General features: G+C 31.8%; 1 protein-coding gene across 1 annotated transcript in view; it reads right to left on the bottom strand.

Annotated features, from left to right (window-relative positions):
• Positions 1–14,448, bottom strand: part of timeout (circadian regulator timeout) — a 97,393-nt gene extending 82,945 nt beyond the window's left edge. Inside the window, exons 1-15 of the mRNA XM_029303417.2 lie at positions 14,092–14,448; positions 13,649–13,857; positions 13,407–13,560; positions 13,118–13,298; positions 12,858–12,989; positions 12,663–12,758; positions 12,367–12,530; positions 10,434–10,551; positions 10,027–10,289; positions 9,209–9,341; positions 8,967–9,121; positions 7,929–8,065; positions 7,690–7,843; positions 7,502–7,582; positions 1,620–1,717 (exon numbers count right to left, since the gene is read on the bottom strand). Of these exons, the coding sequence (XP_029159250.2) occupies positions 1,620–1,717; positions 7,502–7,582; positions 7,690–7,843; positions 7,929–8,065; positions 8,967–9,121; positions 9,209–9,341; positions 10,027–10,289; positions 10,434–10,551; positions 12,367–12,530; positions 12,663–12,758; positions 12,858–12,989; positions 13,118–13,298; positions 13,407–13,560; positions 13,649–13,742 (1,960 nt within the window). The 5' untranslated portion in view covers positions 13,743–13,857; positions 14,092–14,448. The remainder of the gene's footprint in view (positions 1–1,619; positions 1,718–7,501; positions 7,583–7,689; positions 7,844–7,928; positions 8,066–8,966; positions 9,122–9,208; positions 9,342–10,026; positions 10,290–10,433; positions 10,552–12,366; positions 12,531–12,662; positions 12,759–12,857; positions 12,990–13,117; positions 13,299–13,406; positions 13,561–13,648; positions 13,858–14,091) is intronic.
• Between the last annotated feature and the right edge of the window lie 62 nt (positions 14,449–14,510).

Here is a 14,510-nt window from a genome sequence, read left to right as displayed (position 1 = left end):
TCTTTCGTTTCGGGGGAAAAAGAAGAAGATTCATAACGTGTAAAGATTGCGAGTAATAGAGATAATGGATGCTTCAGATAATGGATTACTTATATATCGTGAAATAAAATAGTCTAGATATTTCAGAACGGATATTTTATACAAAATATCCTCTCTGGGTGAATATTACATGACAACTTCATGACAGCATAACTGTCACCGCTGTCATCATATTTATATAATGGTCTATATAGAGAAATACATGACAGTGCCTGTCATGTTATAAGTTATGAAATTCAGTGCAACATGGATTGTAATCCATGCCATTCCAAACGTTCTTTATTATTTTGGCATTCGTTGCGGGATACGACGAAAGGAAATTAAACGCGCACTCGATAATTCTGTAATGAGACGTTACTAATATTGTATATCTGCAATGGATAAAGAGAAAAAAAGACGTCTAATCGATAATTATATGCAGGTTGAAGTTAAATTAAATAATTTAGAAAATACCAATTTTATGCAAAATTAAATATTGAAAATATTGAAAATTTTAAAAACTTCTATGTATAATTAAAAAAGTAATAAAATAAAATAATAAACTTAAATTACTTTTTTCTAAAAGAATCAATTGTTATTATAAAAATCAATTTGTTGTGCTTTATCTCAATATGTATATAATATTTCTGTAGAATAAAATGGTAAAAATTTTACATATAAATTTTATGTGTACTAATAAAAGAGAAATTTTACCGTGGAAAAAAAACACAAGCACAATAATTTTTTTCATTAAAATAAACTGCTTCTATTTGTAGAAGCAGAACAAAAAAATTAAAGGATTTAAAACGTCTACAGCAGCTATTATTGTGTTGGTAATAAACAGAGATAAATACGTGGCGGACCCGGATCGTCGCGAAATCTCGGCACTGAATAGCGTAGTTATTCACACATAAATTAGACGCGTGAAATGAATACCAACGGCGCGTTTAATTAAATTTGCGTCGTGATATACGCGCCAGTTATTACAAATCGTCCCTGCAAGGGAAGAACACCTTGAATGAATTCATATATTTATACACATCTTTCTTTCCCCTTGTGATACTTTCTTATCATCATAAAATATATGATATTATTATAGCTTGTATATATGTTCGGATACCGCACTCGCTTTTCTACCAAATGTTTTTGCGTCAAACTTCATAATTCAATAAATTAGCAGATGTAACAAACTCCCCTCCGTAAAGGAAAGAAAACAGCTCATTACTTTCGTGCTTTAATCTAATAACGGACTTTCCTCTTTATAATTAGGCAGGACGCAAAACAGAAACTACTCCCTTTTCTCACGTATGCAAAGAGGAAGATATAAATTTCTCGCGATAGACCTAAAGTTGCACTGGCAATCCTCAGGAGAGCAAAAAATGTTAACGACCTATGCTTTGAAAGCACAAAGTTTTAACTTGATTTCAGACGAGTTACCGGAGATTGTCAATATACGATATTTCGTTTTCCATTCGATTAAGTTCGCGTATTACCACGGATTTCATTAAAATAATTGTATTATAAAAGCAGCTCTGAGAGAAAAGCGCGTCAAGCTATTTTTTATATCCGAAATATAAAATAAAAAAAGAAAAGTCACTCACCGCCCAGATCTGCGAAGAAAATTTCTCGAAGAGCTAGAAATTCTTCCTCAGGAGGTATATCCGCTCGTCCAAAGCAGTCGTTCTCAGTCCAGATCTCTCTGTAACAATTTTATTTAAATATTTATATTTAGCTTCTCTAATGTATAATAGTAACATTAATACTAAAATAAAAATATGATAACAGGAGCTTAATAGCATGATAATGTTACGATCTTAAAAGGAAGCAGCTTTTAATGTACTGTAATATACACAGTAATATAATATTCCCTTATACATAATTCAAAATTGCAAAGCTTTCATATTACATAAAGTTATGAATTATAATACATCATACATTGGATATTATATTATTTATATAATTTCTCTCTTAGTGTGCATTTTATGAAAATAAAATATTGAGCATTTTATAATATCAATTATATCGCATTTTCGAAAGAACTATCACGCTAAAAAAACTAAAAAAACAATTTTTAGAAAATAAAATTTCAAGAACTGATAAAATTAAGCAAAATTCTTTCATTTCTTAAAAATTCTTTAAGTTACAATTTCCATTATTCTTTCCAGAATGCGCCAGAGTTACTTATCTAATCCCATAAATGATGCAACGAATAATTGGTTTGTGCGTTTTTAACAAGACCGATACAACTAAATAAAACAAGTTGATTATTCCGAGTTACACAATTAAGAAGATTCATTCGAGTGTTGCCGAGGAGCGCGATGAGAAATTCGAGTGGCAAACTCAACGGTCTCATAGAAGGTTCCTTTGAGCATGAAAACCTCACCACGATCTACACCAACATCGAGCTACTTGCGTCAAAAGCTCACACCCAACCTTCATTCTTCGTCGACCCTTAGTTGACCTACGCTAGTCTATCATTGACGCCAACACACATGTATCTCCTACACAAAGTACCTGCATATCTTAGGGTTGCGAGGCGAAAAATATAACCGCCACTATCGCACAAAAGAGAAGAGCAAGCAAGTGAAAGTTGTAAAATTTTCAAAGATAAGAGCAGCTTCGATCTATTTAAATTTACATTCAATTTTTAAAATTTAACATGATATATGCTTGAGAAAAAAAATTTCTCTCAAACTCAATAATTAAGTTATCTGAAAAATTTAATCATACATGAACTTATATTTCAAAACAAGAAAAATTAATTTTGTGATAATTACAATTATCTCCCTCCCTGTTAAAATTTTTAATAATTGGTCATATATATTTTTTTTCTAAAATATTTTTAAAAATGTTTTTACATTTTTACTACAGAAAAGTTACATTTAGGATAGATAAAAACTGATTTAACAAGTCTGAAACTCCATATATTTTATAAGAACTTAAAAAAACAACAACAGATGCGTGAACGTAACTAAAGGATAAGAGTGAAGTCACGTCTGCAGAAACATTCCAAAAAAGGATGATAGTTAATGATGAAACATTTTTAATCTTATATTACATAACAAAATACTTCATCCTCCTTGAATTTTTGCTGAAAAATCTACCAGAGTTTTTAATTATATATTTTCGCAAAAAGGAAAAACTTTGCATTGTCATCTAGTTTTAAATCCATTTGTAAAATAAATATTGTATATGGATTATAGTGTTATATTTTATTTATACACATATCATTCGTTTAAATAATTAAGAGCCATTTTTTGAAAACTTTAAATTCAATAAAAAATTTAAACATAGATTTTTAATATGTTCAAATATGTATTGTTGAGATATCTGTGTATTATTAAATTTTTTTATAAATCGTAAAACTGATTTTTATTCAATTTATTCCATTTTTAAATAAATGTTTCAATTCATATACAATAAATTCATATTTCATATATATATATATATATATATATATATATATATATATGAAATATGAATTTATTGTATATGAATTGAAACATTTATTTAAAAATGGAATAAATTGAATAAAAATATATATATATATATATATATATATATATATATATTTAAATTTGAAAAAATTCTAGTTATATTTTATATAAAAAATAAGCTTTACTTCTAGTAAAATACAAAAACTTATTGCAACTACAAAAAACTATCATAAAACAAAAAATGTTAATTTTACAAGTGAGAGCATATATGGTAACTATATCAATTAATACTAATTAATTCAAAAGCCAAAGAGAAATAGCGGGAGAAATATTAACATACAACAAAGAAATAAAATATAATGATGATGGATGTTTCCATCAATACTTTTACGACATAATCGCAGTCTTTGGATCGTAAAAACAACAATGACGACGAAAATGTTTTCTACCTCATTTCATTGTCGCCGTACGATTGGTAATGAAAATCATTCCTACTTTATGCCATCCTAATAGCGTCGAAGTCGCATTAAAATCCGAGAATTGGATTTGGTCACTTGACACGAAATCGCACTTAGTTGCAATTCTGCTATATAAAAGCGAAAGGTATGGACGGTTCTAACGCAGACACGTGCGTATGCATGTGCAATGTGTTTCGTTTTATGCGTATACATGCGACACACATTCGTACATTTTACAATATACGATTCCCATCGGATTCAAGTCCGGACATGATCCGTCCCCGTTTACACACGAGCAGAGACGTAATCCATATATCGCAACTACCGTATATAAAACGAGTTTTTCCCCCGTTAGAAACGAATTTCTCTTTTTAATCTAAGGCAAAAATCGTTAGATAGAATATCCGAAAGAATATCGAGCAAAGACATGATTTAATTTATTATTGCAATACTAAAAAATATATCACAAAACAAAAACTGAACTTTACGAACTTTTTGTTCAAGCGATATTTATTGAAAATTAAAAAAATAATTTCTCGATAGTTTATCGACTTGCATCATCAAAGCTCAAGCTTGTAATAAAATGTCTGTTCTCGAGATTCTACTTAAGAAATATGTCGCTTTATCATTTTTTAGTCTCGACAAATACGTCTTATAGCGCATTTCAGAATTGCAGGTCAAGGAAGTCTAAATTCACCTTGGAAAGCTTTCCGAAATTTTTCCCGCTAGAGATGAATCTAATAAGCAAACGCGAGGGAGAAAACGCAAAAGAAGAGGAAGGGTGCTGTCCCCCGAGCGGAAGAAGTGGCTCGTATGGCGCGGCTGCTGGCTGCCTGAATAGAAATTCAGCAGCATACAATTCCCATTATCCCCCGATTTGAAGTTCCGTGACAATGGAATCTCCCAGACGCGCAGTGCCCGTCGTCGTCGTCGTCGTCGTCGTCGTTTCTCGACTCAACGTTCCGACATACAAGCCGATACCGCTTTGCCAGACGCGAAATAGATAATTTCGACACATTCATTCTCATGCTTGGCAAAGTGATAAATCAGCCTTAGCGATTTTAAATATTAAATTGTCACAAAAAAAGGTCTTTATATAAAAATCTACGTCGCACCGCTAGCAATTTCCTTTAAAACTTGCAAATATTTTCATTTTCTCTACCCTTCTTCTATATAATCTAGCACATTTAAAATATGTAATGTATTATCCTAGAAACAATCTGTATATTTTCAGCATTCCTGTGATAAATCTGAAAATCTGCTTCTATATATTAATGACCGAATCGATATTTCAGAATATAAATAGAAAGGCAAGAGAAAAGCTCTCGATTTCTCTTCGCGAGCGATAAAATCATTGCTGCACATCATTATTCATATACAAGAAACGAAGAGACAGAAATGATAAATCGACGCAATTTTTCTCGTCGTAATCACTTTCTGCATTTCTTTGAATTGCGCAATCCTTGAAAATTAAAATCACTGCGTGAGAGATATAAGTGCAGACGGTATAAGTGGAAAATTAGAGGGTTAAAATCAGTAGCCAGACGGTAGAATATTTGCTAGGCAAACGAAACACGATTACCAGAAGCACTATCCGTAACCGAGAGACCAAGACGTGTACGCGAAGAGAATAAGGGATATTATACTGTTTGTCTTACGTATACCTACGTATTACCGTAAATGTCTTATTCATAATATTGTCTAGGCCCAGACGTAGTCTATATTATATGGCACAGTCAACAGTCTGCTACTTTTATCCCTTTGTGTGCACAAGGTCGGCATGATCCTGCAGACTCCCATTGTATATCGGCCATAGTAAACATTACTCCCCACCGTAAAATGGACGATGGAATATTACGTACAATCTCCCAAAGTAGTTCGCAGCGACGATACCGCGTAAAGAAAAATCTCGGAAAGGACTATAATTTCATAGCTTTATGATAGAAGGAGGCAGCGACGATAAAAACGACTTCTATCCTCGCGGTTATATCACGGCACTCTAATCTGACAGAACTAATAAAGTTGAAGATTAATAGTAGAACGTATTTTACGTATCGTGTGTTTTCACTCGAAATTATATTTTATAGCGCAACGACGGTGTTATTTTGAAATGTCACCGAGTTTGCCAAACTCTCATTTTATAAATGTAGTTTTCTCAACGACATTTGCAAATCATCTTTTATACAAAATAAAAAAAAAAATAAAAAAAAATAGAGCTTGAATCCTTCGCGATGCACGCGCGTCTGCGTTTAGCGTAAAGCTTTGAGACGAAGAGACGTAAAGAGAAATCTATTTACACGTCGACGAGTTTATCAACGAGGGTGTATCGAATCTCGCGGAAGCATCGAAGCGGCGATTAAGCCTTAGAGCGAGAAGGTTTGACGAGGTGGAACGCAGAAACAAGTTGACGGAGGGACATGACTCATAGGCACATTTAGAGGTGGAACACTTCAAAGAGTTGGTTGGGTACCGGTTCACCTCGGTGAACCGGTGTATACCGACGCGCGTTACAAGAGAGCGCGGTAGATCCCTTTCAGATTTAATGTAATGTAAATATCCGCCGCAGTGCAAACGCCTGGCTTTTCGCCAGTTAATTGGCCGTATGACTGGTCGGTGCACGAAACCGAAAAAATTTCCAACAGATCGATAAGTATAATTAATATACATTATTAGAATCGTAGAGTGAAATAATCCCTAATCAAAGTTGCAGGCTAATTATACAAAGTTCTTCATTAGATTTCCCTTTATCAAAGTTTCCGAACAAAGCTCAGCTTTAATTTTTTAAGTGGAAATAATAAGAATAATCGAGTTACGAAGCTTATTTTATATATAACGTGGTATACGTGAGAGAATGTTATACTTTTTATTAAATGATTAAAACTATCTGCATTAATATCTCGTAAGATTATATAATTTGCATGTATTATATTTACTTTATAGCTCAAACTATTAAAAATTCGAGCTTATGAATAAATTTCAGTTCTTATCAGCTATTATACCCTAAGATTTATGTGTTTATTTATTAAAATAAAGTTCTCAAAATTCTCATAATTAATGTTGTATTTACCTTGAGAGATTATGTCATGATCGTCGGAAAATAAATTATATTCCGCTATAAAATATCGCGATAAATATGTAAAAGAATAAAAAAATAAAAGTCTCTTTTATATTAATTATGAAAAATAATATAAATTAAATACTGAAAAATGAAAAACACAGGTCACTATATAAAAGCACACTGCATAAAGACATCTTTTATCGTGACAGAATCAATAAAATTTCCATAAAAATTTATATATTGCACCGCGGTGTATTAAATTATAATGTTACAAGCGAGAAATTACACGTAATTTTTACAGTACAAGCGTCCAAATAATTTCACGTATACTTCATTTCAATAAAATAGCAAAAAAGCTAGAAGTGCTTGTTGCATTGCGTTGCATTCAACAATACAATGACGATTTATGTGTAAAACTGATTCTCAAAATAAACAACAATAAGCGACATTGTCATCGCTTCGGCATGCAAAGTTTCATAACGAGTTTATTTTCCGACAATCTCTCTTTTTTTTACAAATAAAAATCTTACCTTGCTGCACGTAGGAGACCAACCGCTTTGTCCAAGTTCCTCTGTCGCATTAATTTCTGTATCTTCTTCATGGCGTCCGATCTATGAATCAAAACAGAAACATAAAACATAGTTTCAATTGCATTCGAAAAAAATCCATGATATAAATATTATTTCAGTTGATTCTGTTATATAAAGCTAATACGTACTTCTGATCGTCAATCGGCGTGTCTAAGGTTGCGTCAAACGGTATCATTTCTGGTATGACGGCATCTCGCATTACAGCAGATAATTCAGGAGCAATAATGTCCCAACGTTCTTCCAAAGTAAGAGACGGAGTTACAGTGTCCTGATGAACGGGATCTGCTTAAATCAATTTTTTACATATCAACTTTAATTTATATAATTTTAAATATTTCACAACAATCATTATATAAATAAATCTTACTTTTTTGTTTCTTTTTAGCCTTCATTCGCTTTACTTTCATTTCTTGAATTACGAGACGTCGTTGACCTTTCTGGCAGAAGTGTTCAAGCATTTTCATAAATATGTGAGCAGTCGTTACAAGATCCACTAAATATTGCCTGAAAAGCAAGTAAGTATATTTATATAATATAATCACGTTATTTAATGCTATGTGTATATAAATGTGTATTATAAGCACAATAATGACGTTGTACTTAAAATCGCGCTTTTCCTCCTTGTGACAAGAAATTAATTCAATCTCGTTACTCGTGCATTAATTTGTCAATTTAGTTCCGGCAACGCTACTACTACGAAAACCAAAGTTTGACGTCGTCCTGTTTTCGTCAGCGTATAACATCAAAGTAGCAGCAACGTGCCATTGCGGTACGTCGCGCCGCCCTTACATTTCCGTCGTGGAAATCCGCGCAAAACCCGTCAAACTCGTAGCAAGTTGAACGCCCACCGCCTTTTCCCATTTCGCCGGCCGGAAGGTCGATAAAAGTTGTTTATTCCGCCAAGGAATCGCGCAGAAGGGATGAAGAAATGAGGCGGGGGTGTGTACGAGAGAAGCTAGCGAAGAGAGACCCGGCCGAAGAAGAGAAATAGTCGAAATGGCGTCGGAGGGAACCGGAGTGGCTTCCTGGCTGGTCGAACCGATTGATCCGAAAGTGAATCAATCTGTCTGCGGTAGATAAAACTTTCGGTAAAGAGTTCTTTCTCTTTCTCTCTTCGCGTGAGACGCGATGCGGATTCGCTCGGTACAGACGCGATTGTTCGGTGACGCGTCGCGTAACTTTTCGCGATATCTCGCATTACTTTTATTACGGCGTGCTGAAAAAAATCGCGACAGATTCGCGGTTTATTCTACCGAAATAAACGGCGAATGAATGCCGATTAAAAAATAAAAAATAAAAAAAACGGGATATTCGATTTGATTTTTATTTTTCCTATTTTTTCAAGATAACTTTTGTTAGATATTCTCTCTTTCAAAATTTCCCGAGTGAGATTCTATTCACTTACCGTGACATTTTAGTCTCGTCAAAGCACAAAAGCTGAGAGAATATCGTTTCCCGATATTCCGAAACGTAAAAGATGTTGCTTTTAATAATTTTACTGGATTCCCTGACACCGTGATCTGTACTCTTATCCATTGCCATAAGAGTATTAAGAAGCTCCTAAAATGTGAAATATATTTTCGCCAATTTCTCTAGATATTCAGCATGCCACTAAGCTCATTATCCTTCATTTTTACAATTTCCTACCTGATATGCTTTTAATGCTAAATGCAATCTACGAGACCAAAGTGATATCCTTTTCTTATCGGTTATCATCATCTCGTAGTAATGTTCCATTTGCCTTTGTACTAAATAAAATACTTCTGTGGATATGGTTTCGCTAAAATTCATAAATCAATGAATCAATAAGTAATAAAAGAAAAAAAAAGAATTACAAGTAATAGTATTAATAATATAAAATAGAGTATATAGCTTAAATCAATTTATATAAAAACTATTATAAAAACATTAATAAAATTAGAGCAATCCTTTTTACATGCTTGCAAAAAGAATCAATACGAATCACACACTATATCACTAAAATCTGGTCAAATAGAAATACAAAAACATATGCATTCTACAAATAATAAATTGTAAATAAAATTCGAATAGTAAAAACAATTCAAATGTAATATATATTATTTAAACGAGAAATGTGAAAATATAAAATAACTTTCACTATCATCTCGTATAATTTATGTATTTTAATATAAAAGAAAATAATTGCATGTTTATAAGATCAGGTGTATATTAATATATTGTGGAAAACTTTATATTAATAATTTAATAACTTTCATTTAAAATTGTAAAAAATTATCATTCTGCTAAAATTAGATTTAAATTCATCCTGTACAACCAGATGTTAAAGAAATTCTTTAGACTTTTCTCTAGATAAGATCCAAAAGAAAGCGACGATGCGTAAAACGAGTTTGGAAACTGTCTCGCTTTCTGCCTTTTTAGCGGGATATGCATTCGGCAACAATATGAATTTTGTTATAAGAAAGTTGAAAAGTGCCAAGGTTTACCTCACATATTTCACTTCGAACTTGTAGTGGCGATTGAATTCCATAAAAAAACGCAAAGCCCACAGATAGGAAGTGGTCTCGGGTGCTTCGCCGTGAGTTACGTTGATAATGCAAGATCTAGCGAATTTCATTACGGGATTGTATGCTCCACTAAGAAACTCCACGCAAAATTCTTTTAGGAAAAGTCGCACACTGAGAACAGATGTACGTTCTACTTTAGCGTCCTGTATGCTCACTTTATCTTTGCGTTGCTTCACTCTTTTCTGTAAAAAAAGAAACATATATTTATTTATTGATTTTCCTTCTTATAATTCATAGATTAAAATTATTTAAACTTGGATGTTTTTGGAAATCATAAGGCGAGAAAGATCATGCATTATTAATTGATTAGCAATATTATTATTTACCTTATTGTGACCAAATTCCAGAGTTTCAATTTTTTGATACGGTTTGTGGCATATCATTTGATTTTCTCCGATTGCTTTCATATTCTGCACAATGTAAGTACCGCCAAATCGTGAATGTCTATAATTATAAAAGAACATAATTAATTTAAAGATTAAAAATCTACATTTGGAACGAAAGTATTTTTTTTTTAATATAAATATAACATCTTAGAATATACTGGATAAAATATTGGAAAAACGCGCGCATATGTACATTTCAAGCAAAAATAAAATTTGTCTTGATTTCGTCTTGTCTTACCCTCTTTCGACTTTTACATAGGGACAAATTGGAAAGCGAAAATAATATAGTTCTTCTAATGCTACTAAAAAAAGGAGTAGGGATCATTCAAATTCAATTTCAACCATGACTCCCGAAAATCCAATCAATGGAATAAAAGGCAGCTGTCAAGAGCAGATACTTTCCTAAATGACGAAGACGCGCATTCCCTATCTATCTTTTTTTGCTTTTTTGCTCGGTCCCATCACCTTCCTTCAAATATTTTTAAACAGACGGTTAACTTTCCGAAAAGTTTGTTAAAAAGCGAGTATTCCGTCACGAAAAAATTTAAATACTTGATAATTTAAAATTTATATTATCAACTTCTTTGATCTCTATTTAAAAGAGTTATAATTTTCTAAAGAATTTTTTCAAATAATAAAATTTTTATAAAAATATAAGTTTTCTTATGTAAGAGAAATAATAAATTAGAAATATAATAATTATTATCTAAAATACACAATGTAAAAAAAATTATTTTATTTTACTCATTTGTAAAGAAAATTTTATTTTGTTATATATATTGTATATATAAAATAAGACATTAAATAAAAAATAATGCAGAAAATAATTTAAAAGCTAAAATTATGTTATATATATATATATATATAACATTGTATTACGATAAATGCATATACGACAGTCATCCAATTTCGTTACTATATTTACTTGTTGCTATCAAAAGAAGATCTGTGTTCGTGACACAGCTAGGCGCTGCTTTATCGTTTTCCGATCAAATTATCTTTCCATCGATCGATAGGAAACACGAGGAAGGCGGAGGGATCTTTTCATCGCACTGCCAGTCCCTTTCAAGTCGTAAAAAGCCTTTCGCAAAGACGGGTAGGATGCGCGCATCCAGGGGTTTCTGAAACGCGCGCTCGTTACAAGAATATGGCTCGCTTCTCTCCAACAAGTGGATAAAAGCTTCTATTCATGCTTCGGGTGGTCCTGTTTTAAAAACTAGGTCATATTCATTATACGCATATCATATCGCTGCGCAGTCGCGAAAATCCCTAAAGGCATCCGTCAAGTAGTAATCGGCGCCTTTCAGTAGTCATCCCATTTTTACGATCGCGAGCTTTTAGCTGTAGCCGCTCATTAAAACGATAATTATGCGGTAGCTATTCGTGAAAATGCATTCTTCCGTGTTTCATAAAACCGAATAATACGGCTAACGTACATGAATAAACTTGTATGAATGAAGTACTTAGACGTTGCTATAGGCATTTTCCGTGTACTGAATATCGAATAAAATATCCTATGAATAGAACAGACATTCACAAGTTGTTTTAGTTTTGAAATTGAGTGAATCCGAATGAATATTTTCAAAGAAAATGTAAATTCTCTATTTTTAGTACATTTATTTTAAACGATTATGTTATTTACAAAAAGGCTGCTCGATATCCTCTGTCCCTTTAGATAATTTACCCTTAGGTAATTTTATTTATTTAAAATTAATTTAAATGTAATAATGGTTTTTTCCTTTTTAATTTGCATAACATAACTATATGATGTATTTATCATGGTGTTTTAGATTTATTAATCTTATTAAATTGTATTAATAATTTCGTTAATCAATTGATATAATAGTAAATGTGATATATATTATAAACTCACCTAGATCCGGCATATTTTTTAATTTTGTCCATCTTTTCGTTCAATTCCTTTTTTCGTAAATCTACAAGTTTAGCCTCATCATTTTCTTTTTCAGCAGTACTACGTTGCAAACCAGATGCAGCCAATTGATTTGCACTTTGCTCACGTAACATCAAAGATATAATCTAAAAAAATTAAAATACCGTTTATTTATGAATAATAAATTGTTCCAAATAACATACATATTATTCTCACAATATTATTAGAACATAATTATTTTCAAATATAAAAATAATAAAAGCGTAATTTTTATATACCTCTAAAATTTGCATGTGATAATGCTGCTCCTTATTATTGCTGATAATAAACAACAGTATATCCACTATACCTGATGCGTGCAATGCAAACAATATCTACAAAAAGAAAATTCTATATTGTCGTTTGAAATAATATTCAATATATTGTATATATTGCAAAAACAATGTAGAAGATTTTCATATAATAATTCGCACCTCGTCGTGAACAGTAGCGTCATTATCACCTCTTTTATCATTATCATTAGGTGGTACTTGCAATACATTTCTCATAAAAAGAAGTATTCTTTCAATTGTTAATTCATTTTCCTCCTCTCTTTCTGTACTATCCTGAAATAAGAATTATTCTATAGTCTGCGCTTGTGTGCACACATATATATATATATATATATATATACATACACATACACTGATCAGAAGACATAAAATTATAAAGACATAATTTTTTCATTACTTACAATATTAAGCAATTTTTCCAAACGTCCACCTACTGTTATCCAAACATTGTCATCAGTTAATGCTGCCTTGTAGCCTTGTAAATGTGAATTTATTTGTTGGTACAAACTGTACATAGTTTTCTCAGTTGGAATTTGTTCATTAAAAATTACAAATGCAGAACTTGTTAAATTAATAAGTAATCTGTTATGTAAAAAAAAATAAAATTTAGTTATGGCTACAGAATAAGAATCGTATAATCTTTTTCATGCACAATGTGTGTCTCAGCTGATAATTATAATTAATACATACCGTAATAGAACATCCCATAACTCAGTATTCTTAACATGATGTATAAGAATCTTTACAAGATCTGTTTGAAGTAATTTTGTACGACCAAGAAAGCATCTTATAGTATGTGCATCATCATCTCTTCTAAGATATCTGATAAGATCTTTTATAACATCTGTAATAATAAAATAATTATACTTAATTTTATATTTTTTCTCAATTATATATTACTTTAAAAAAATATATAAGATAAATATATTTACCTAAACAATGTTTATCTAAATGATAATCAGTTCCATCAAAATATCCAAGCACAGCACAAGTAGCTGTAAGCTCAGCGGAAAGAAAATCTGCCATCTTTCAATAATAAATATTGCACAATCTTCAATAAAATATGTATTCCAAACTATTGATGGTCCTCATATGCACAATTATTACAGTGAGTAACAATGTGCATTATTCATCATTATATCTGCAAAAGTAATATAAAAATCCAATAAATATACAAAATAAAATTTTTATTTATCTTAATTTTCTTAAATAATATGCATCATAAAATTGCAAATACAAATACATAAAAATTGTCATTCATCAATTCTTAAATATTTAACTGTATAATATGATTTCCCTTGACAGAAAACATTACTATTAATGAAGTCTTACAATAGATACTTAAATAAATAACTTCTCTTCTGACAATACTCACTGCAAAGAGACGATTCAGCGACGACAATAATATCAGAGACGACTATGCAATCAGTACCGCTTTACATTTCGTAATTATGATATTTTGCGCCGGCGTCAACTTTACTCCGTTAAATTTTAGGTTATATTATGCACGCACACACGAGAGAGTGACAAAGTACGGGTAAAATAAGCACTTTACACTTTGCACAAGCAAAATTTACACTCTGCCGTGAAACACTTACGCGTGCACGCAATGTGTAACAGCTCGCGTTAAATTGTCACTTTTGCGTTTCTCCGAGCGGATCAAAATAATCGTACACGCGCGTGTTGTCGAACGCAACAGGTAAAGAAAGCGCGCGTAACAATCTGACCTTGCCGCCATACGTCACCGTCATCGGTCGGTCGCGCTCGGCTCTTTCCGCCTCGGTTCGTGTATCG

Source organism: Nylanderia fulva, unplaced genomic scaffold (genome assembly GCF_048542155.1).
Source record: "Nylanderia fulva isolate GAGA-0341 unplaced genomic scaffold, ASM4854215v1 Scaffold27, whole genome shotgun sequence".
Classification (NCBI taxonomy): domain Eukaryota; kingdom Metazoa; phylum Arthropoda; class Insecta; order Hymenoptera; family Formicidae; genus Nylanderia; species Nylanderia fulva.
Note: the sequence above shows the minus strand (reverse complement) of the source record. Positions and strands in the feature narration are given on the sequence as shown.